The sequence below is a fragment of the Cordyceps fumosorosea genome (genome assembly GCF_001636725.1).
Source record: "Cordyceps fumosorosea ARSEF 2679 chromosome Unknown scaffold_2, whole genome shotgun sequence".
NCBI classification, from domain to species: Eukaryota; Fungi; Ascomycota; class Sordariomycetes; order Hypocreales; family Cordycipitaceae; genus Cordyceps; species Cordyceps fumosorosea.
The window spans coordinates 1,249,587-1,274,495 of NW_017387302.1; the positions used below are offsets into that span (position 1 = coordinate 1,249,587).

Below are 24,909 nucleotides of genomic sequence, written 5' to 3' on the forward strand. Positions count from 1 at the left end.
CTGAGAGCTCTTTACTTGGCAGAGGGGGCCAGTAAATAAGAGTTAGCCGGGGTAAATGGGAACTGGGCGGCAGCCAGAGATAAGCGTGGGGTGATGATGAGATACATATCTTCTGGAGTGGGTGCGGGGGAAGTGGGCGCGGCGAAGCTTGGAATGACTGAAAGATCAAGTCCCAATAATACCAAAATCGGAAAGACGCGGGAGCGGACGGCTTGCGTTCTCTTTCCTCAAGTGCAAAAGCTGTAATGTGTATTTGGTTCGTATACGACGCAGAATTGCAACAGATGCGCACAAGAAAGTGTGTTGTTTGTGGCGGAGGAGCGGAGCCGGGTCCTTTTCCATGGACTCTGTAGGACAACCAGTGGTTTACATGTGTGTCGCAGGCAGTAATGCATCTATGGGCAGGACAGTTTCACCAGTTCAAGCCGGCGTTGGATGAAGCAGGCGCAGATATTGCACGTGGCTGTATCATCGGGGTTGCGGGAATATCAAGCCAGGCACGCAGGCGCTCTGAATAAAAGCGAGCAATACCGAGCGTTGTGCGTTTGGTGACTGCATGACAAGCCCACAGACGCATGATCTGCTGCTGAGAGGTTTTCACTGGACAGATGCAGCATGTGGATAATGCCAATGCTTTCTGACTACTCTTCAGCCAGTGTTGTGAGTAATTTACACTGCCGCGTGTAATTGATGGACTGGACGAGCCAGAATGTGTCAATCACAGCCGCCACAAGAACATTCAGCAGAGGGCGCTGAAATTGTAGTCCCTTGCGAGAAAGAAGACGAAAACGAACCCCTCCAACCACAGTGCTGACAATGTGTTGAAGTCTCGGGCACCCGGCATTTTGCCGTCTCAGTTGCGAATGTCTCGACACGATGCAGAGAATGCTCAGACAAGACCACCACACCCTTGCATGCATCAGCGATGAGGAGATGCAGCACAAGCGAACTAGACGGATCTGTTACTGGTCCATCCTCAAGTTCTCGCCGTTGGGACATCAAAGGCCCACCAGTAGCTGGAGGGTGTGCAAATAGAACAGCTTGGAGGCGCCAGGGGCTCATGAGGATTCCCCATTTCCTCGGACGAAGTCGGAAGCTAGCGGTTGGGGAAATGCGGGAGAGTTTTTGGGGGTCCGTTTTCGCTGGCGGAGCAGGTTATTAGCATTGATGCCAAATTGGCTGCAATTTTGCGGTATGGGGTAAAGATGCAGGGTTCCCTCAGGCGGCCCATGTTTGATTTTCTGCGTCAGAGGGGATGGTGAGTCCCGGCCGGCTTACCAGTAACATGCCAAACTGCCTTTGGCTATATGGAATTCTTGTCATGAGTCTGGCAAGCACACCGCCATCTAGAAATTATCAGTTCTTTTTGGTCCACGTCGTACAAGAGAGTCCCAACGTTAGCAGTCGAGCGAGACAGCTTTTCGCCGTCGTCGCTAACGACCCCAACTATTGTGGAAACGGTTCTCCAATTGCCCCTCCAGTAGTCAGTTTGTTGGCTGGGTAATTGTTGGGCGCGTTTGGTGGAAGCTCTGTCAGGTACGACCACTCATAGCAGCCGCGCAATTCTCCAAGAGAGCGGCGGGTCAGCGCCAGGACAACGGACCCCGACACCGGATATGAACGTGTGTATGATGCGTGTTCTTCTTTGACGACGCTATTGCTGGAGCTGGCTGTTGGGGTCGGGACTGTTATACGATTGCGGAAACCGAAAGAACAGGCTTTCCAAGAGGAAAATTAGAGGTATCAAATCCGTGAGGTGTTCGGCGGTGGCGGCTGATACCAGTAAGCAGGGGCTTGGGCGGCGCAGAGCTGCGGCTTACTTGGCGGTACCAGTATGTACCAGTATTCGTACAAAGCGCATCCCAGCATTCCAAACCAGGATAGCCATGCGGCAGCTGGTGTGGAGCATCGGGGGCAGCTGGAACTTGGGCCACGACGGTAAAAATGGGATTCGAAGGTGCGAAGAAGGCCAAGAAATTTCCAAAATGGAGAGCGAGCCCTTGCCAGTTTGACAGAGGTAACGTTTGATATTGATCCAGGGTATGAAGAAGGGCAGAGTTTTGTGTCGTTGCTAGTAGTGTTAATATTGTATTTTGTCTAGAATAGGAAGGACGGGAAGCGGCTTCAAGACGGGAATTGTTAGAATAGCAGCGGCCAGTTACTGTTGTTATGTCGCAGCCTTTTGCTCTGAAACGCGCATGGCTATGAGTGGCTGCTACCGATTGTCTGCGATGCAGCCATCTAACTTGGTAGCGGCGGGAGGGATTGCCTTTTTCGCCACGGTTACAAATACAACAGGTCGGTATGGTGTTCCGGGCATGAGAGCTTGTTTCGTCTAGTAGACGGGCTGGGGAGCGACGGATGGTCGAGGCTCGGACCAAGGTCTGGGCGGGATTGGTGTGAGCCTGAATATTATCGTTGTGTCACGTTTTGATGGCGGAGGAGGTGACGAACGAAAAGTAGGATGAGCCAAGCAAGGGTAGAGAGGATCAGTGTTGATGCCCGACGAGGAAGGCAAACGGCGGAGGCAGCTGGCATGGTTGCCAGCCGGCAGCTGGCAACTGGCAGGGAAGGGTGAGGCAAACGAGGCTTGTGCTGGAGAAACAGCGAGACCGGACTGATTGAGCTGGTTCATACCGCCATGCTGACTCTTCCTACTTTGTTCTTACCTACCAATTGGTTGTACAAAGGCGACATGTCGCTGGTGCTGTCGAGGAGTCCTCCGGGTAAGTGCCGTCGGAGACTGGAGCCGGCCGGGATGGCAGACGGACGACGACGGACTGAATGTTGCAGAATAGACTTCGCCGCACAGTGGAGCGTGGGGGATTCCGCCGCAGTATTCGCACATGGTGGCGTTGGTATTGGGCGCTTTGTTGGTCAATCGGCAGTCTATACGCTGTAATCTGTGCTTTAGGTAAGGTGGTCTTTCGTATTTCTTTTTTATCGCGCTTTTTTACTGTGTTTCTTTTTTTAAGACGATGAATCGGATAGGTCGGCTCTTGTGTCCACATAGTACCTAGGTAGGGGGTTGGTGCTCCCGACAAACGTCCAAGCTGGCCGAGCTCGCTCGTCTGAAGTGGTAGACGCCAGGTACAGACGCTGTAGAAACTACCAGGGCCGCCCTACCAAAAGAAGCAATACAAGGTGGTAGCAATGCCAAGAGCCATACGGGCATTGTACGGACTGCAAACGAGAAGCGAGACATGGGGTGTGGTGTGGTTGGGGGTTTCATAGCTGAGGCAAAGCGCGTGCCCAACAAATAGGAGTCTTCCTATTGATTCATAACTATGAACAGATGCATCGGAGGTGGTTCCTTTTCTCACGAGGTGGCGATTTGGTTTTTTTTCATTCGAGTCAATTCGGGTGAGGCGTAGGCGGCGTTGCAGTACATGAGGGCTTGTATTACCGCGTGGAAGAGAGCACACGACAGCCAGCCAAGTAAAGGTACAAGCCCAAGATATTCAAGTATAAGCAGTTGGTCGCAAGAGAACGCCCCGAGAATAGAAGAAAAAAAAGGTAAAAAAAAAAATAGGGGAGCTCAGCAAGTGATAATATCAATCAATTGCGCAAAAAATCTCCATTTTTCTCCAATTTCGAAATGACCGAAACTCTCACCCTTTGTCCTCTCCCGGAGCCGCCCGTCCACAGGCTTGTCGCGACTTTGCCCGGTCGTCTCGTCGCCAAAGTATAGGATACCGGAAAGAGACGCGATTTTCGCCAACTCCAAAGTACCGGTACCTCAACCCAACACCCACCAAGGTGCCACAAAATAATAACAGACACGATGACAGGAAAAAGAGTCCCGCTAGCCTCACCCCCTCCTCCTCATTGCTTCTCCAATTCTTCAAGTTTCTTTTTTCGTCTTTGTCCGGAACCTGTTCTTTGGCGGCCATTTGCCTGGTTCTGCTTTTTTCCCGCATCAATCCATCGTGGGGTTGGCTCGGCAGTCGTTCGCATTCCCTCCCTCCAACCGTACTTTATTATACTCACCTCGTCCCGCGCTCTCTCCTCACAGTCTCTTTCTCCCTCCCCCCTTCTCCTTCTTACTAAACCCTCACTTGGGCCATCTCAAAGAAAAGCAAGCAAACGAGACAAGATACATTTCTCCAACACTGGCCCTGCTATTATTCACCGGCGGCAGCATTCTCGCCATCGTTTTAACTGCTACACTCGACCTGAGTCAATACACGCTTTATCCTACTCTTGAAACGTCGCCCAGACCAAGACCAAACCCCTCGACTTCGTCTATCAACAACCCATCAGGTATGCTCTTCTGTCACTGTTCCAAAACCTCCATTCAGCCGCCTCTCCTTGCTCTTCCTATTCATCCCGACTGGCGTATTGCCCTCCCACTCGCAACGGGGGCCTGGTCCAGCTACAAGCCTCTCTTCACACCCCCCCCCCCCTTCCCCAAATTTTTCTGGATCCCCCTCCGATGCCCATCCGCTCTGCCTCAACTTGCTTCTCACCCACCGCCCACACCCAACGCACAACTTTTTCCTCGATTCCTTTCCAATTCCTCCCATCTCGTTGAAACGTCTGTTGTTGCCTCGTTTCTTCCGACCGCACACCCCCTCCGGTCCTCTTTGCATTGATTGACTGCACTTGGCTTCCCGCTTTGCTTGCCTTGGTAGCTCCGTGGCGTGCGCGGTATCTGGCGTCGCGTCGACCTCTTGCAACCCGAGCGCCTCCAACACGGACCGTCCCTCACCCACCCTGCCTCACCACCCTCTCACTTGGCTTTTCGCCTTGCTCCCTTCTCCACTTGTCGCCGTCTCAAGCTTCATATAACTTCCCCTCGTCCGGCCCTCCCCGTCCCAGAGTGATGTCGAGACCAAGATTCTCTGCTCTAGCCAACGCTCTAGCAAACAACCCTCTTGCTCATCGGCCCTCACTCCTGTCGCGTGCTTCTGCTCTGCAAATGGCTTCGTCGTATCCCATCAGCACAGACACGTCCGACATTGCCACTCCTCGCTCCGCCTCGCTTTCCTCCATTGGTTCGAGAACGTCCGCCCGCTCTGTCTCTCGATTCTCTGCCCGCTCCACCTCGCAAACCTCAACCTCGAGACAATCCTTTTCCGCTCACCGACTAACCCAACGCAACACAATGAATGTAGTCGACATTGCTGCCATCCAAGAAGCCATGAAAATGACTAGTTTGGATCAACACCGCGGCTACTCGCAAGACCGCTTCGCCGAGGTCAAGCAGGCCCAGCCCACCGAATACATCAATGAGTCTGCCGCTGCCGGCTACCAAATCATCCGTGAGCCTCACTGGAACAAGGGTACGTTGTTCTTCTCTCGTTTTTCGCTGTCGTCGTGGATTCGTCCCGTCGAGGTGCGGCCTCGGTCTGTCGTCGATTCACCGCTCATGCTTCCAACCAGGTCTCTCATTTACTCCCGAGGAGCGTGTCGCCAAGAACCTCACCGGCCTCATCCCTCACACCATGGAGAGTCTCGAGACCCAGAGCATCCGTGCCATGAAGATGATCCAGACCCGCCAGACCAACATTGACAAGTACCTCTACCTGTCAAACCTCAAGGCTCAGAACATTGACCTCTTCTACCGCCTCCTCATGGATAATATCCGTGAGCTCATGCCTCTCGTATATACTCCCACCATTGGCGACGTCTGCCTGCAATACTCCACCCTGTATACTCGCCCCGAGGCTCTCTACATCTCGATCAAGCAGCGCCGCTCGATCAAGACCATGCTCCGCAACTGGCCTTGCACAAACCCCGAGATTTGCGTCGTCACCGACGGTTCCCGCATCCTCGGTCTCGGCGATCTTGGTGTAAATGGCGTTGGCATCTCTGTAAGCCCACTTCGCTTCCTCTAGCTCTGCGACGTCTTGTACACGCGCTAACTCGTTCAGATTGGCAAGCTGTCCCTGTACACTGCCGCCGCCGGCATCAGCCCCGAAAAGACTTTGCCTATTGTCCTCGACACTGGTACGGACAACGAGTCCAACCTCAAGGACCCCCTGTACCTGGGTCTCCGCCAGAAGCGTGTCCCGAAGGCCATCCAGCAAGATTTCATGGATGAGTTCATGGATGCCGTCAAGGAGGTCTACCCCAACATGGTCGTCCAGTTTGAGGATTTCGAGAGCGAGAAGGCCTTCAACTACCTTGACCGCTACCGCAACACCCACCGCTGCTTCAATGACGACGTCCAGGGTACTGGTGCCGTCGTTCTGGGTGGTTACATCGGTGCCGTCAACCTGTCCGGTGTCCCCATCGAGGACCAACGCCTCGTCTTCATGGGTGCTGGTTCCGCCGGCGTCGGTGTCGCCAAGCAGCTCGTCGAGTACTACACCAAGCGCGGTCTCAGCCCGAGCGAGGCCCGTGACCGTTTCTGGCTCGTAGACACCAAGGGTCTCGTAACCAAGGACCGCGGTGACCACCTTGCTGAGCACAAGCAGTACTTTGCCCGTACTGATAACCACGGCCAGCAGTTCCGTACTCTCGAAGAGGTCATCGAGTATGTCCGCCCCAGTGCCCTTGTCGGTCTGGCGGCCACATACGGTGTCTTCACCGAGTCGTGCATCCGTGCTCTCAAGCACTCCGTCGACGGTGGCGGCCCTAACCGCCGTCCTATCCTGTTCCCTCTGAGCAACCCTCTCACCAAGGCCGAATGCACCTTTGAGCAGGCTGTTGAGTGGACGGATGGCTCCGTCATCTTTGCCTCTGGCTCACCCTTCTCGTCTCTCACCGTCACCGGCCCCAATGGCAACGAGATCACGTACCACCCCAACCAGGGCAACAATGTCTATGTCTTCCCCGGTCTTGGTCTTGGTGCCATTCTCGCCCAGGCCACGCGCGTCACCGACGAGATGGTGTACACATCGGCCTCTGCTCTGGCCAACTGCCTGAATGCAGATGAGATTGCCAAGGGTCTCATCTACCCCCGCATCGAGCGCGTCCGTGACGCCAGTGTTATCATTGCCCGTGAGGTCATGAAGGCCGCTCGCCGCGAAGGTGTTTCCACTCTTCCCGAAGGGCTCTGGAATGAGTGGGAGGAGTGGGGTGATGTGGCGCTGACCTCGTACATTCAGCAGCGCGTCTATGAACCCAAGTCGTTCAACGATGCTAACAGCAGCCGTTTGTAAACGGACCTGGAACGCTCCCATTTTGAAAATCGGTGCATGTCGAGCGATATAACGCGAGGGTATAATGGATTGGCGTTTGGGATGGTACTTCCTCTTTCTTTGTCACACGGCCCAGATGCCATGTCGCTCTTTCGGGGCATTTTTCAGTGTGGTTGTCTTGACGATACCACAATTTCCCGTTACGGGATATCTCTTTTTTTTTTCCTTTGATGGCATATTTGAGCGTGGATTCATAGCAAAACCTGGCGAGCATGGCCCTGCAAGGGTGTTGATAGACGCCATTAAATAGAATTGGCTGACGCCACATTCCGCGCGATTTTCGTCCTTTGTACTCTGACAGCGTAGAAGCAGTCGCATGAGCTTCAATGAGTTGATGCAGATGCGACGCTCCGAGTGAAGCCAATGAAGGAATGCCAGCGTCATGAAAGTTGCCATTTAACCAGTCTCTCAATATCATCCCTTTGATGCTGAGACGCAAAGCAACCATGTCTCAGGCTTGCTTGCTGCCAAGCGGGCGAGTTGTCGTGGGGATGGATGAGCTGGCTGGTGTTCAACTCAGCAGACACAGGTCCATTTTCAGAAAATGTCCCTTCGACCTAGCTTTGGCGATGGGCCATCCTCGCCGCTGATCGAGTCGAATATCGAGCTTGGTCAAGTAAAATGAGACACGGATACCATTTGACATGAACATCTCGCGTCGCGATGCGCAGCCTCGTATTCCAGAGTACTGACTTGCCAAGGCGCGAGACGTTGACGAGCTGCGCGCGGCTATAACATCGATCCGTTGTCCCCCATCAACACTCAAGCTCATCCAGAACGTCAATGGCGTGCGGCTCCCGCTCCCCTAACCCATCAAGAGAGAAAAAAAAAAGGTAGCATCAAGCCGTTTCATCCAGTCGAAGCGCCGTTGTCGGACATTTTTCAGCCCCAACGACGACGGACGCATGCCATGTTTGCTGGTGTTCTTTTTTTGTATGCCACATGAGGAAGAATCCGGGATGTTGAACGCTCAATCGGCGTTTTTGGGAGTCCCCAACATGCCGTTTTCATTTCTCCGGGCTTGGGGCAGACGGGAAAAGTGCCATGGCCGAATCAAGTAGGGCGACCGTGTAGAGGAGGGACGGGAAGAAACAAACAAACATTTTCGAAGAAAAGCCATGAAACTCTTGCGTTGGGAACAAAGGACGAAAAAGTGGAAACAGGGATGTAGTTGGACGGGATATGGGTAAGGGATAAAAAAAATGAAGAAGAGAGGAAGTCGGGGAGTCGACGAATGGGAGAATGGGCATATCACGGTTCACATGAGATGGAGTAGTTGGTGGTGGTGCGACAAGGGACAAGTGGTTGGCTCGTTTTCCGAGCGCTCCAGTTCGGAGCGCCGAATGCCTGCGGCTCGGATGTAGGAGGCGTGGACAGGGATTGACAAGGGAATGGATGTTTAATTGACACATTGTCTCTTGTATTTTTTTTTATTTTTTTTTACATACTTGATTACGAATGAAGTGGTGCTCTACAGCCGGTGTACTCAATAAGTGCACTGTTTCATTCCGTATTAAGATAGCTCTTCTTCCTTGTGATTCTTGTTGGTCTCGGGAATGTCGTGATAACGACAGGCGACGAGAGATCATGTACTACCAAACACAAATCGTCATCCATCAAGCTCAGTTCGAGGTCCATGTGCCTTGATTAAGTTGCTAGACACGATCCCTTTGAACGAATAAAGACCGTTCCTAGACTGCTAAAAAAAAGGAACCCTATTTCTTTGTCACTCGGCGAGTGCCGGAACCCCTGTTGATGACGCCGGGTTGCTGCGGCCGCGGGAACGCTGCAAGCAGGGAGGCGCATACACATTAACTAATTATTGTTTAGCTGCTTCCTGATGCATATGCAGCTTTCCCTCTGTGGGAACAACAGCGCAGACGAAGACGGGGCCGCGAGACCCCTCGTCCGACCCCCGGGAGGCGGAGCTCCGGAAGGGCAGAGGGCACCGCAAAGTCGGTCTGCCGGCACCTCCACAACAAGCGCCGTGTGTCTTTGCCGATTCCGATTCCTGGCGGTATGATGATCCCGATTGTCCATCGAGGAGGGTGCTGGGCCAAGTCGGGGTAAACTTGTACACAATAGGTTTTTTTTTTTAGGACGACTGAGGTGTAGTAACTGTCTCATGATAATTGATACAAAGCTCAAGGCGCGGACTGTCATGGAATAAAGCAGCAATGTAAACATCAGTGAGCCAGAAGCGACATAACATCTAGTGAGTCCATTGAAATTTTCTAGAGTACTGGCGTCACTGGTCGAGCTTCATGGTTTTTGACGCGCCTCTTGACTCACCGTTGCTAACTTTACTGCTACCTACCCTATGCTTCGTTGCGATGTCGCAGAGACAACCAAGCCAAGTTCCGTCCGTAATAAGCCACCACCACACAGGGTTGAGCGGTTTCATTCCTCATCTCCATATTGCAACTTATTAATCTCGCAAATGCTGCCCCTCAATTGGTTCCATACATCTCATGGGAAGGAGATTTTTTTTAAAAAAAGGGCTGAAGAGGCTTACATTGTCTGCATCCCGTGTCTTCCGTTGCACCCGCTCTTCCCGTCTCTTGTAAGCCCACGGAGAGAAGAACTACCCCGCGGGCAGGGCGAACAAGCCTCGGGGGGCGCCAGATGCAGGACGTCGTCAATTCTTGTTCCTTTTCTGTGGAAAGCCACGCATGTCTTGCCATCATCCAGTTTCGAATCGTGGTACCAGCCGACTTTTCTAGATTAGGCAGTATTTTCTTCATTCACTCATTCACTCATTCATCCATCCCACCCACACCAAACGGTAGTTTCTTCGTTGTTCTTATTGGCGAGGCGCAATGTTCCGGAGATTTCTCCCCCTCAAAAGTCCGATCCTGGAGTAGATGGGGTTGATGGGCTAGTGTTGGATACATGTGAGTATGGGTTTCCTACGTGGCGTGGGCGAAACCTAATTCAGGACCTCATTGCGAGAGCCTTTGTCCAACTAGAAACTGGAGAAAACGGGTCGCCATGGCCACCGAGATCACGGGGAGATCGACAAACGGACTTTTTTGCCGTCTCTCCTTAAATTGCACCCATGTGCGTTTGTTGGGGTCGCTGAGGAGGTGGGGGAAGAACGTGTGAAACTGGCGAGTGACATTTCACATGTGAAGAGCAATAGAGCCTCATCAACGGTGCCAAGCTTTGTGTGGTCAACTCGACTCCATATGCTTCCCCAGGGGGAAGCCTGACGGCTACACTCTTGGCGGGGACATGCTTTACCAATGGTCTCGATGGTAATTTGGTAGCCCATCCTGACTATTTCTGTTGGGGATTACGTCTTGCAGAAGAAAGCAAAAAATCTTGCTCGTCTTTGTGTCCTTATTGCGCTGCAGATCCACCCCGGCAGTCCGTCCGCTACTTTTCTCTCCACAAAATTCCGGAACGCCCAGGGCCATGTCAAGACACAAGACACGAGGCACGCCTGAGACGGTGTTGTGAAATGATTCAGGCAGAGTGGCGAATATCAGAGTTTGTCGGGAATGATTAGATTTTGGAAGGTAAATGGATGAGGTAATATAGGACGTGGCAAAGGTCAAAGAGGTCGTGAGAGGAGAGCAAGTGTAATGTGAAGACGGACAGTGAGCGTGTCCCGGAGCTCCGGAGGGCTCCACCGGAACACCGGTGGCAGGCATGACGATCTAGACTTGGACTTGGACTCGATGAGGGCTGAGGGGCCAGCCATCTGCAGCACCCTTGATGGCTCGCTGCAGCCCGGCAGTTAAATGAAAAGGGTCAATTTCCTTGAAACGAAAGTGACAGTGTTTCTTGATTCTGACAAGTAATCCGTAGATTGAGTTTACAGTACATGATTACTATGAAAGACGTCAAGTAATTCTGAAAGCAGCACAATCATCTAACTTGTACGAGTCATCTCCATCGTCGATATAGTACTGACCGTACCCATGCCTAGTTGAGAGTCCAGCAAGTCCCGTGTATTGGACACGTCCGTCTAGTCATTGGGCTGGGTTGCAGGCTGCGGAGCACGCTCTCGGACAGAAAGTCAATTGTTATCGAAACCCACTTCCTCCGCAAAGAGGGCAGAGACGACGAGATTGATTCGTAGGGGGAGCAAAGGTACACACGCGCTAAAGACGGAGTCGTGGTCAAGACACACACATGACGAATCGATCAGCTTTGGATAGTGATCTGTCACAAGTCTTGGGCTCAATGAGGGTTCGATTCTCTTTTCCGGGAAAAAGGTCGGACGAGCGAGCAGACGAGCTTGTCGATGTTGGCTCACGACCTGTTGGGTTTCTGAAAGCTCTCCCTCCTGCAAATTATTACAGTCAGTGCATGAGAGTTTCCGTTGTTGGGTCCCACTCTCCACGCGCGCAGAGCCTCATCATGGAGAAAGGGGAACCCGCTTGGTCTAATTAAAGAATGTGACTGTCAGCAGCTAAGAAGGAAGAAAAAAAAACCAGGATGATGGGCAATTGGCAGTGGACGTCTGCTGTTGGAAGAGGCCAGGGCTACGGACTGCGTGAGACGACCGACCAACACCTGTGACAATCGTTGTAGGCAGATGCAACCAGGCCTGCCACTGAAACTATAGCAGCAAGCTCTGTAACATATTACATGTGGCTGCTTGATGCGTTCTTGTTCCGTCATCTCTGGAGCCTTTGCCAGAGCTGCACACTCGTGTTGGAATGCAGCGTCAAGTAACTAGCAGAGTATGACAATTACGGAAATGGCCTTGACAAACGTACTAGCACAACTCGGTGTCGACGATGCTCAGGTGGTCAACTACATAGAATTTGCATCGCATTGACGTAGGCGAAGGGGGGATGGATGTGGGCTATGAACTAGCGCACATGTCAATTTTGAGTCAATGTCTGAGAGTTTTTGCCCAGGAGCCCATCTGAGACTACGGATATGGAGGGAATAGTCTGCTGGCTAGACAGACAGAGTGTGGCTTGCCCCAGAAAATCATCCAGACTGGGAACAGGGAGGTCAGGTTCATGGTACGATGAAGCGAGAGTAGCTCCAAACCTTGATGAGGCGATCAGGGAAATGATTCGTGGCGACTATGGGGAGATTCGCATGCGCTGCCATCTTAGACGGAATGAGACTGTGCTTCATTAGACGGATTTATCTACGGCGTTGAAGTGTTTCTTCGAGAAAGTTTTTGTAAACGCCGTTGTGGCGGTCGACCGGCAGGCGCTATTCATCGGAGCTGATAGGAAGACGTTTGAGCGGCGGGCGTCCTCTGCCCGTTGGGAGGACGAAAACTAGAACATCATAAAGCCGACATGATTGATGATGGCAGCAGGCAGTGTGGAGATGGGGGCTCGTACTTGATCTGAAGAAAGCGAGGTGTGGTGCTGGTGAGACTGTAGTGGAAGGGGGCAAGTCGGCGGGGAGCGGGGGAAGGCTGGACAATTGACAGGAACTCGCAAGCCACCTGGGATACCTCTGGGAGCAGCCAGAATTGCTAGGAAAACTCAAGTACCGAAATGGACCAAGCAAACAAAGCAAACAAGGAATGGAGAGCGCCGAGAACAGCGGCCTTTGGAAGGGTTGTCTCATTATTTTAGTGCCGCTGTGAGTGGCTCAGCGCATGTTGTCCTGCCCCGGGAGCCCCAGAAGGGGGAGAGCGCTGTAACTTGCCAGTATTAGCACCTTGTGGGTTCCTCGCTGGGGCGGCGGGTTGGCTCATCAGGTGGGCGGCTTCTCCGGTTTTTGGCGCTCAGCGAGAGCCAGCTTGGCATGGGCACTGTAATAAACTGACTGTAACTATTGTGGCGGCGATGACGACTGAAGAATGAATCGAAAAAAAAAAAAGAATTCGAAGGAAGGAAAGGGGTGAGAGAATGATCAACCTATAAAAATAAATAAATAAAGCAAAGAAAGAAATAAGGCAAGTCCGCTGAAAAACTGCAACCCTCTCTCTGCTGCCATGGGCCATCCCCGCAGCCACTGGCCGTCTCCGTCCGTAGCCCCGTTGCGAGCCCCCCCAGAAGGCGCTGCTGCCAATACCAAGCCTTTTATTATTATTGTCATTAGTTATTATTTTTCAATTTAATTTTTTTTGGCTTCATTTTTTAAACACCGGCAACGTCGTCGTTGTAGCGGCTTGTTGCTACTCCACTCCATCCGTCCGCTGACGGAGCCACGCACATATGTAGAGGTCCTTGCTACGGAGACTACTTACTGGGTAATGTATACATCCATACGACACCGTATTAGGTCTGTTGGTGTGTGGTCCCAGGATAATTTTTTTGTTTTATTTTCCCAGGCTCGTGAATTCATCCAGCTTGGGAGTCTCTCGAAATATAATAACTCCTCCGCACCCGTCCTCCCCCCCCTCCCCCTCCACTCCCCCCGACCCCGGATTTCTTTTCAAACTCAATGGAGCAGGTTCAAGTTTCGAAACTATTTCTTCCTTAAGCATTCTCTTCCTCCCCTCTTCTCTCCTTCTCATCATTACAAGTTCGACACACATCGTCGGTCGTTGATTACTACTTTACCCCGGCGGCGCCATACTCACATGCCACCATCTTACACCTCGACGACATCATCTCACACACTAAGCTCTTACGCCCTGCGTCTCTAGACTCGATTTTTTTCGTCACCCTTCATTGTGGACTGCGAATTCTGTCTAGATCTTTCTTCCTCCTTGACCGCATATTTTCGACGCAAAATCGCCTTTGATTCGCCTCCCTGTCTATTACGCACTTTCGGCGACTCAAATCAGCTCCATTCTCAATCCACCACATTCCAGACAACAAGCCGAATCAAGCAGCAATTTCCTACTGCGCTTACTTTACCCCCTTTGAAACGACAGTCGAAGCTCTCCAGCAACACAAGAAGCTGTCCCAAATTCCTGGGCTCTTATTTTCTGCAAGAGAGCCCGACTGCTACATCGATTCCCGCCTCCCGGTGTCGCTCGCACAGAAACAGAGCATTTGGACGATACAAAGCCATTGTCTGCTGAGCGAAAGCTAGACGCAATGGCACCAACCACAGACAACAGCTCCGTCGGGAGTCATTCACCCTCTCCGCCGCCCCTGACCAAGACGGAGAGCAACTCAGTCAAGAAGCGCAGCTCCGCGGACGGCGGCGTCGTCAAGGTCACGAAGCGCAGAGCCGCCCGCGCATGTGTCTCGTGTCGCGCACGCAAAGTCCGCTGCGACGTGGTTGAGGGCGCGCCGTGCGGAAACTGCCGCTGGGATAATGTCGAGGTACGTTGGGGACAATTACGAAGAGGAGCTTGTTGCAGGGCTTGACCTTTTCGCAAGCTGCAGTTTGCATCTCCAAATCCTGCTCCAAAAATAGCAAAAAGTGAAACATGATGCTAACAGCATCATCACAGTGCATCGTCCAAGAGAGCCGTCGGCGCAAGTAAGTATTCCGCTCTGCCCATTTGCTACCCCAATTCCGATCCTGGCACCCTTTTTACCCCTACCTGCCTACCTACCTACCCCAACGGCCACGCGTTCGCTTCCCATGTGAAATTCGACAGCAAAGCATGAAACAACCAGGGGGCATTTGTTCTTGCGTTGTGGTGCGGCTGCCTAGCTTCCCTCCCGCCCTTGCGGTTTTACGGGGCTCAAACGGAGACCCGGAGAGACTCGATGATGGCGCCGCATCTCAGCAAAGAAAGAGGCTCTGAATCGTTGACGCTAGCATTTCGCTCTTGCGTTGGCTTTGGCTGACCTTTCCTGTCCCCCAACCTTGTTTTTCACTTTCCCCCTCTTCTTACCCTGCTCGTTATTACTAGTTCAATTACTAGTAGTTTACGGCCTCCGAAGCGGGGAAAAACTTGCAGCCGCACAGATTCTCTTTTTTTTTCTCTGCTTGACATGGGCGCCGATCCACTGACCCAGAATTATTAGGAAGAGTACCTTGACGGCAAATGCCGTGGGTCAGAATAATCAAGCCGAGGCTCAGATTCGCTGCAAGACGACAGCAGCCACCACCACCACCACCAATAATGCCACCACCAACGACACTGGCTACGTGAATGCCACAGACGGCATCGCGCTCGCGCATATGACCTCAAATGATCCCCGAAGACAAAGCACAGCATCGGCCTTTTCGTCGGCCACAACGAACAGCGGCATCGACAGCCAACTTGGCGGTCTCATGCCCAACTGTGTGGTGGACTCGCATATCCCTCATCTCATTTGTAAGTTTGGCTTATTTTTTTTTCTGCGTCGCTCTAGTGCTTTGCACTGCAATTTCCTCACGCCGCCTTTTCTGTCACATTGCAACGCCATCACTGGTGTTAGTGGTTGGTGCATTCATCATTGGGACACATCACCGATCGCTATATCAAAAGTGGCGACCCAAAAAAAAACAGAAGAGAACTCATGGCCACAATTTGGCCCCTGTTTTTGCTTCAGTCTTTTTGGAACTTTTTTCAGCCCGCAAAAAATCATCCCGCATTATGATCCCTCCTTCTCCCCATGGGCACAAATCCATCTCACCCATCTTTTGGCCCCTGCGCCACTCACATCATCTCCACTTTTCGAGTCACGAGAGTCAACGCCTCCCCGCTGCATCATCCATCAACCTAAAGGTCCAGCTCAACATTTTCACATGTGAAAGTCATTAGCTTGATTCACTTTGCGACCGGGCTCCATAGCCAATCCAAACTGTGACGACGGATACAGAGCTGACACGCGATTTTAGATCAGCGCTCCGGTTTCCGTCCAGACCTCCTCAGCCAGGCCTCCATCGACCCTAACCAAGCCAGCCCGACGTCGAGCAGCCTCTGGGCCGGCGACAGCAACACCGTCAACCCCAACCGTCTATTCGGCGACTCGGGCATCGCCCCTGCCACCCCGAACTTCGCCAGCCCGCTCGACCAGTTCCAGTTCCACGCCGCCGCCCGGGCCACGCCCCAGCTCCCGCCTTTCCTCCGTCCGCTGCCCAGCAAGATCACCCCGGAGGATGTGAGCTATCTCCAGATGAAGGGCGCTCTGACGCTACCCGCCCTACCGCTCCAGAATGCCCTGCTGCAGGCCTACGTCGAGTACATTCACCCTTTCATGCCGCTGATGGACCTGCACCCCTTCCTCAGCATCGTCAACAACCGCAATGGCTTCAATGGTCAGATGAGCTTGCTGCTCTACCATGCCGTGCTCTTTGCGGCCACTGCGTCCGTGGATATGAAGCGCCTCCGCGAGGCTGGCTACACAAGCCGCAAGGCTGCCCGCAAAGCCTTTTTCCAGAAGACAAGGGTAAGCAAGCCACCAATGCGTGACACGACTTTGTGCTTCCCCGCACCTGGCCACATGTCCCTTGTTAGAGATGGTGAATGCTGACATGTGAATACAGCTGCTATATGATTTCGACTACGAATCGGACCGCCTCGTACTGGTGCAGTCCCTGCTGCTCATGACCTACTGGTATGAGACACCGGATGACCAGAAGGACACCTGGCACTGGATGGGTGTTGCCATTTCGCTGGCCCACACCATCGGCCTGCACCGCAAGCCTGGCGCCAACTCGATGAGCAACGCCAAGCGGAAGCTCTGGAAGCGCATATGGTGGTCTTGCTTTATGAGAGACAGGCTCATCGCCCTGGGCATGCGCCGACCCACCCGCATCAAGGATGAGGACTTTGACGTGCCCATGCTGGCCGAAAGCGATTTCGAAATCCAGGCGTTGGCGGAGAACAACACCTTGCTCCCCGCCGATTGCGTCGTGATCCGCGACGTGGCCATGCAGCGTGAGCTGGCGACCCTGTGCATCTCCAAGGCCAAGCTTTGTCTGGGCATCAGCCACATGCTCAAGACCCAGTACTCGGTGCTGATCCGCGACAACATGAAGCCCGAGAATACGACTAACAGCACCATGATGCTGTTTCCTAACAAGTTCGAGAATGGTGACGCCGTCGACACCATTGACGCCGAGTTGCGTGCGTGGGCTGATACCCTGCCTGAGTGCTGCCGGTACCGGCCCCTTAAGGAAGCTGATATCGAAGGCGGCCGCTCGACCGTCACCGTCCACCGCACACTGTTGCACATGGTGCATCAGACTACCATCTCGGCGCTTCACAGGCCACAGTTTCTGCCATCGTCGCCCACGCAAATGCCCACCACCTCGCGCCAGGTGCAGGACATGTCGCGCGTCAAGGTGCGCGATTCGGCCATGCAAATCACCCGAATGGTGACGGAGCTGCACGACTTCCGTCTGGAAAAGTACCTCCCCACGACGGGTGTGACGGTGATTCTGCCGGCCATGATTATTCACTTGCTGGAGATGAAGGGTTCCTCCAAGGAGGCTCGCGAGCGGGCCACGATCGGCTTTCGTCAGTGCATGCGTGTCATGGAAAAGCTGCGGGAGATTTATTCGGCGGCCGATTATGCCACCGGGTTCCTGGATGCGGCTTTGCGCAAGGCCGACATTAGTGTTGGGTCTGGCAACGGTGGCAGCAGCAGCAGCGCTGCGTCGGCTGCACTGGCCAACCAGATCAACCAGATCAGCCAAATGGGCCAGATCAACCAAAATGCCACCAGCAACATGTTGCCCAACGGGTTGCCGTTTGGGCTTGTACACACACCACCGCCAGAGGGCCAGGCGACGGCGAGCCTGCAGGAGGCATTGTTCGGCAAGACGGCCATGCTGCCGCCCAACACGGTCAACGCAGCCGCGCTGGAGCTGACGGACTCGCCGCCGCAGACAGACTTTGACGCAACGGGCCTGACGCCCAGTGCGAGCGGGCTGTCGGAGGAGCTGCCGACTGAGTCGGATCCGATGGACATGGACTTTATGGAGGGTCATGATGAGTTCGACTGGAACGCGGTGGCGGGTACCGACTTTGACGTGGACCAGTTCCTACAGTTCCCTACCGATGGCGCCAAGCCGTCAGAAGAGATGATGAGCGGCGTCTTTGGCGGAAGCAACACAGGTGGCTCGATGGAAGATGTCAAGATGGGTATTGAAGCTTCTGCATGAGTTGAATTATGCTTGAATGGACTGTTTTTGGTTTATTGGGATTGACTTGATGGCGTTTTTGTTGGAGTTGACAGGTATATATCCCCAGCGGGGCGGCGTTTCTGGCATGTTTTGGATGTGGTTTGTCTACATCGGCTTCAGCAAAGGCAAAATTCGTGTGGGATTGAAGTTATGAAAAGGATCATGGGCAGATGTAATAACAGGATTTTGATGTGGAATGTATACAATTGTAAACACCGTTGCAAGTGCCAATATTATGCTGTACGTAAGCGATGATACAGTGCAGGGTATCCAGATATCTGGCATGTTTACAGGGTCCTGGAAGCGAAGGTCCGCAACTTCTTGGTGATCTATAACGAGCAGAGTAGGAATCAGTACATGCCCTGGATGATATTGTGAGTTTATTATATGCAACATTGCGATATCGTGGCATCTGCAAGGCACGTGCGCAAACATCGGACGCGCCCCAGGTCACCGACCAGCGCCAAACTGGAGATGTGGCGTTGGATTCTAATTTGCCAACTATGGAATTGTGGGATGAAAATGGCCTGGGCCTGTCCACGGGGTTCGCGCCATACTCGGGGAATTTCCCAAGAAGTATGATATTATCCTGTGCAGAAAGCCACGAGCGGGAGGGGAGGGAGGACCGGGTCGAGGCGGCTTTGGCAGATTGTGCTGTGGTTGGGTCCATGCGCGCGCAAGCACGAGCCTCAATTGCAGCGGTATGATGTCAATTGCCGCAGGAGAATAAAAAACCACTAAAGGATTTCAACGTCCTCCTGCCTCTGCATGGAATGCGGGAAGCAGCACAAAGGGGACGGATCATGAATTCGTGGAATGCGGGGGCAGGCGGGAAGGAGAAGAGAAGGCGGGGGAGAAAAAAAAGGGGGAGGTGTCACTGACCAGTTTTCTTTTTTAACGATAACTGATCTCTTGATCTCCCCCCCCCCCGTCTCTGTTTACTTTTTAAATTATGTGCATCTGCTAAAGAAAACAAAGCCTCATCACCCCTTACTCTTTTCATCTTGTGCGCCGCGCTGCATTGTTGACATGCATAACGCGCTCCACCGAGATAGCGCAGAAAATCACCCCTGGACCGCCGGGCGGGTTACGCTGGACGGAGCAAGCCTCCCCGCTGAGAAGCCCGCTGCTGTTGTTGGGTCAGCGTCAGCCAATTAAGACGAATTGGGAAAGAACATAATAAAAGGAAAAGAGGCAGTCGCTACCTTTTTTTTTTATCTGCAATATTACCAATATTGCGCGTGACGTGTTGGTGCGGAGAAGGAAAGACTGGCCTGGCCTGGCCCAACCTGACCAAGAGCGAGCTGGCCTTTTTTTTTTTTGCCTGGACGGCGAGTAAGGCCGCTTGGAGACTTCCTCGGCGGCACGACGTCCTGCCTGTTTCACTCCTACATCACATCTCTCTTCCCCTACCATTTTTTTTCTCGTGTGCAAACATCCGTCCATTCATTATTCTTTGTTTTCCTTTTTCGTCTCTGTTTATTATTATTTATCATCCGTTATCTCCTTTCCTTTCCCTCCTCGCTCGACCAGCAAACGCAACCCGCTAAAAACCACCCCAAGCTCCGCCGCCTTGATTTTCTCCGCCACCGTCGCTGCAGCTGCCGCCAAGTGAATAGTGTGGTGGCAAGACGCGTCTCACGATCGAACCACCGCAAGACACCTAGCTACCAACTCTTTCGCAGCTCGCCTTCCTCACTCTCCCCTTTTTAACCAGATCAGAAAATAAGGTATCTGGGAGCTTCAGAAACCGCTGCTCCCCGCTCTTCCCGCACGCTTCCGTACCAGAAGCAAATCTTGTCTCACGTCAAAGGAGGCCTACCCGACGTTGGGCAACGCTTTGGCTCCTTTGCTTTTTCCCAGCTGTGTTACTGTCATTGACGTGCATACCCGCTATTGAACGCTGGTCCTTTTTTTTTCTTCATTTCTTTCTGGAGCTGCCTAGCTAATGGGACGGTTGTATTCTCGAACCTTTCGATACCAGTCACTTTTCCCTGTGGGCTCGCTTCGCGAAAGGCGCCCCCTCTGACGCAACTCTGTCATATTCTGCCCAACGAACGACACCGGCACCCGAACTCGCATCCTCGCCCGCCCTTGCTTTGTTGTTGGTGGTGTGGGCAGATTTAGCCTCTCAAAAAAGCGCAAAGACAAGAGTTTCATTCTTGTCCTGTGCGGCATCAAGCGCAACGGCGCACTGTTTGTTTTTTCGGTTCCCGAAACAGCCGTGGCAGGCAAAGATTGCAACTTCGCCCCGTTCACTTGTTTAAACGACAGTCGACCGATACACCCTCCTTTCATCTCGACGCTCCGAACCCCAAGGCATACAAGACTGTTCATACACCTCCCGCCATTTTCTGCCTTAAGCTCTAAAAGCTGTCGCCGGCGCAATAGTGACGCTTACGTCTCGACTATTCTACCGAACGCACTGCTTCGTCCTGCTCCTACTTCGATTGCGTCATTACGTACGGCTTTGACCAGACTCCTCGTTTATTTTGATCTCTTTACTATGGGCAGCTCTGGCTTCGAAATTTGCATAGTAGCGACCGCATCTTCTCCGGGACATTGAGCAGGCGGAAATGTTTTGAAAGCCTTTTGCATTTGCACCGATTTTCGACAGCCACGGGCTATTTGCCGGAGAACAACGTCGGATCCTCCCACGAAATCTTCCGTCATTACCATTCAAATCCGACACAATGACAACGTTCAACGACCGCCCCTTGCTTTTCAAGCCTAAGCGGCAATCGCTTGGCCATTCCCCGACACGATCCAAGATCCTCGCTGATGATATCCTTCTATACATTACGCCTTCCACAGTCGTCGAAGCACTCATGTCTCCGACTGGTGCCATCCGTGCTTGCATGGCTCTGGCCTCCCCCGCTGAGCGAGACTTTGCCATGCGCACGGCTCTCGCTTCGCAGAAAATAGTCGAGTGGCTCGACGAAATACGCGCCTGGACCTGGCCAGAGGAAGGTGGCTCTGCCGGCTTCGAACAGGGTGCGCTCCAAGTCCGTCGAACACTATTTAGCTCTTCCACGAGCTCGACAAACTCTCAGCCACTGCAAGAAGAGGTGTACATGGGGAGTTTGCCCCAGCATAAAGTTACCGAGTACGCTCGTCGCATAGAAGAGATCTACCACGGCATGGACCAGCTCGAAGTGGAGGATATCAAAACACACATACTTACAAGTCATGTCATGCCCCTTTCGCGGTCAACGACGCCCCTTTCAGAAGGCAGCCGTTATAACGAGGCTGCGCCATCGTACCATAGAATGGACGACCTCTCTGCCGTGGTAACCGCTATTGTTGTCCAGACTCTCCCCAATCTTGCGCGACTGACGCGGTTACTACAATTATGGACTATGCGCATAACAGTTTTACAGCACGTGAACCCTGTTCTCACCGCAATCGAAGATGCTGAGAAATTTATGGATGACGCCTGGCAACAGGTTTCGCTACTCGCCCAGGAAAAAGCTCGCTTAGAGAGAGACGGAGACGGCGAACCCCTGGAAGGTGTCCTGACAAAAGACACATTTGGCCCTAAGAAGCGATCCATCGTGCGCAAGGTGGCCAAGCCTGGCCGCACCCTCGACTACATGTTGGACTGCCTCGAGGGCCTCGACGATACGCTCCCGGACCATTGGTTGGAGCGGATGGAAACGGTTGAGCGGGACTACAGCGAGTGGGCGGCTGTTGCTGAGCGCAAGATTAGAGAGATTGAGTGGTTGCGCAACATCCTGGCCGACCATGGCGAGGGCGGTATTAGGTTACGGGACGAGTCTGCCTACACTGACTCTGACGCAACAATCGAGGCTTCGATGTTGCATGTTAAGGACAACCTTGCAGACCGAGTCGCTTCGCGTGACACCATATCTCCGAAAGGGCAGCACAACCATTTGTCGCTCTCGGCTCTTGGAGTTGTTGGAGGGGTCATGCCAAACATGGCCAGTGAAGTGGTGGTTGACTCCGAAACTCCACTGAAGCAGAAACGCAGTGCCTCAGATGAGCTTGCACAAGCTACGATGAGCCCTGTCAAGGAAGAAGTCGACGAGGAGGAAGAGATTTGCTTGCCCGAGCTGCGAAGTAGTGTCATGGCCGATGTCAGCGAGCTTGCTGACGATACCGTACTATACGGAAGCCACTTTGATGGCATGTCGAGCGATGGCCCTGAAATTTCAGCGTCACCAACCGGCTTTAAGGGTCCCGTTCGCGAGGCCGAATATTTCGACGACAGCCCGCCTAGTTCGCCTCCGCTGTCGCCGCCTAAGCTAGAGCGGCATCAGATGCGAGACTCCGTCATTGCTCTTGGCGACAGCCCCCTTGTCAACTCTGGCCTACCTGAGTTTGAAGATTCCATCGGTATCAAGACCCCGCTTGACGGCTCCTTCATGGATGACTTTGATGATTCTTACTCTCTCGCCGACATCGCGCCGCCTAGCTCTGCTATCCGCCGAGATAGTGTTGGCGATCAGAAGCTGCGCAGTCAGATTAGCCAGATAATTGAGGGCATCCCTGCTAAGATCCGGCTTCAATCTGACACACCAAACGTCAATCTGAACCCTCCGGACCTGCAGCTGCCGCACCTCAAGAAGAAACCCTCCAAGGATCGCTTTCGCCGTAGTGGTTCGGCTGTGAGCTCGCGCACTACCACACCGTCCTTTACGCTCTCGCCCGCCAAGTCGTCCCGCCCGCCGCGGCCGCAACGCGGACAGCAGGAGATCAAAGTGTACCACTTGTCACGCTCAACGGGCGAAGCGCCTATCAAGCTCTTCATCCGCTGCGTCGGGCAAGATGGCGAGCGAGTCATGGTGCGTGTTGGTGGCGGCTGGGCCGATCTTAGCGAATATCTCAAAGACTATGCCAGCCACCATGGTCGGCGCTCCAGCAAGCCAGAGGAAGCCGTAGTCGAAGTGCGTGATGTCCCGCAGGTTGGTCGCGCCACGAACAACAACAACAACAGTATCGTACAAGGCTCTAGTCCCAACAGCCGCCCTGGGTCACGACTTGGCGATGCTTCCTCCGTCACTATTGCGCCTAGCACTCCTCTCAACGTTCGCAAGACACGTCGTAGCATGGGTGCCGTGGGCAGCGAGGCACCGCGTTTCCGCCCCAAGACTCCCGCTGCAGCGCTGCACTACTCATCTGTTGAGAACACGCCCGGCTCGGAAGGCGGCGGCGGCTCTGCGCGATCGCGGCCCGGTTCCCGCCTGAGTTGGGTGGAGGACGACAGCTCGTTCTTGGGTCTCGCCGGTCCCTCGGGTAAGAAGGTCGAGATGAGCGACGAGAACAAGGCATGGGTAGAGAGCGTCAAGGAAAAGGTGCGCCTCGCTAGTGGCGAGCGCAAAGTACCTCCTCTGGGCAACCCACCGGGTCCGCCGCTGTCGAGCGTGGCGGTGAATGCGGCCTCGAGTGTCGCGCCAGAGCGCTTTGTAAGAGGGTCGACGCCCGTGGAGGACAAGAAGCGCTTCGGCGAGCTGGGCAAGGTGGGAGGTACGACGAGGTTGTTCAGAAAATCGGTGACGGATGGACGGCGATCCGGCGCGGCCTGAGTTCGTGCATGCGTGCAGTGGATGAAGAGTTGTTGATTATACCATGTACATACTGCGTGCATTTCTATATTTTTCTTGTGCAGGGAATGATGAAAATCATCTTATCACATCTTGCACCGATGAAACCATCATTTAGTCATTTAGAACTTGAGCTATTAGAGGAATATATTTGTATATTCTCCAATATTGCTAGAGCCTGCCTATAATTGGATAGCATATACAGTGGGTGGCAACATGTATTTGTCGCCTCTTGTTAGGTATCTCACTTCTCTTACGTGTCAGTCACCTGGCAGCGGACAAGTTTACATGTTGTCGCCCACTCAATGTATGACAACAGTGTGAGCTGGGCGTACTTGGAGCGGAAGACGGTCGCCCGTAGGGCCGTGTAACCATACGGTGAAGTACGCTTGAATCCTGGGCCTTTCAGCGCTTGCAGGTTTATACTTCCCGAGTAGTATTAATACGGAGAGCTGGAAAAACAAAAAGCAAAAGCTGCGGTCGGCCTCCCCCATCGCTGGTGCGCCGAGAGCTTTCGTATCAGGACAAGACAGGATGATGCAAGATGGGCCAGCACTCCTATGTCTATTGATGAGTAATTTCCCAATGGGCAGCCAGGGGAATAACGGTGTCAATAGACGTCAGCTGCATTAGCAGTGCTCGGTACAATGAATGGCAACGTACGGCCTGTCATTTGACTGCGCTTTGGCTCGCGGACCGGGAGCGGCCCCAGGCGCGGACGTGCGGGTTCTGCCAGAGGTGACGTTTATTATCGACTTGGAATAAAGAAGCAATATTATCCATCTTGAAGACCCAAATCTCTGAAACAGGCCCTGTCCTGGCGTGGAAACTGCGACGATTGGTGTCCAGGCTCATCTCCGGCACGGTCGCTTGGATCGTAGGGCTGGTGGAGGATGCCGCTTCACCGAGGGTGTCTGAGAGTTACCTTGACATGTTTTGGCAGATTGGATTCATAAAGACCTTTGCATAAATCACATCATGATTTGCTTTTGGGCTGCATAAAGCACACCATTGCTGCGTGCCGGCGAAGCTGTCTCTGATTCACCGTCGGGACGAGGACACGTCAAAAGAATGGGAATGAGCTATGTAGTTACTTTGACAAATCGCATACGACCGGGAAGAGGAAGTGTTAATAGTAATCTCGATGCAACATACGGATAGAGAGAGACGCACATGTACTGGGAGCCCCTAGTGCACAAGCTCGATGTCTTTTTTGCCAAGACATGCTATTTCAGCCGGGGCACCCA

General features: G+C 53.2%; 3 protein-coding genes across 3 annotated transcripts; all 3 read left to right on the top strand.

Annotated features, from left to right (window-relative positions):
- Positions 1–4,825: 4,825 nt before the first annotated feature.
- On the top strand, positions 4,826–7,109 carry ISF_01553 (NAD-binding malic dehydrase; the record flags this gene model as incomplete). The annotated part of the gene is made up of 3 exons (XM_018845160.1): positions 4,826–5,285; positions 5,386–5,816; positions 5,877–7,109. 3 exons carry the CDS (start codon positions 4,826–4,828, stop codon positions 7,107–7,109), a joined length of 2,124 nt encoding a protein of 707 aa, XP_018707926.1.
- Positions 7,110–14,122: 7,013 nt separating this feature from the next.
- ISF_01554 (cutinase transcription factor 1 beta) lies at positions 14,123–18,077 on the top strand (the record flags this gene model as incomplete). Its single annotated transcript, XM_018845161.1, has 5 exons — positions 14,123–14,353; positions 14,485–14,513; positions 15,008–15,300; positions 15,807–16,357; positions 16,455–18,077. 5 exons carry the CDS (start codon positions 14,123–14,125, stop codon positions 18,075–18,077), a joined length of 2,727 nt encoding a protein of 908 aa, XP_018707927.1.
- Positions 18,078–20,791: 2,714 nt separating this feature from the next.
- ISF_01555 (GAS2 domain protein) lies at positions 20,792–23,644 on the top strand (the record flags this gene model as incomplete). Its single annotated transcript, XM_018845162.1, has 1 exon — positions 20,792–23,644. The coding sequence occupies one exon, from the start codon at positions 20,792–20,794 to the stop codon at positions 23,642–23,644; it is 2,853 nt and encodes a 950-aa protein (XP_018707928.1).
- Positions 23,645–24,909: the final 1,265 nt, after the last annotated feature.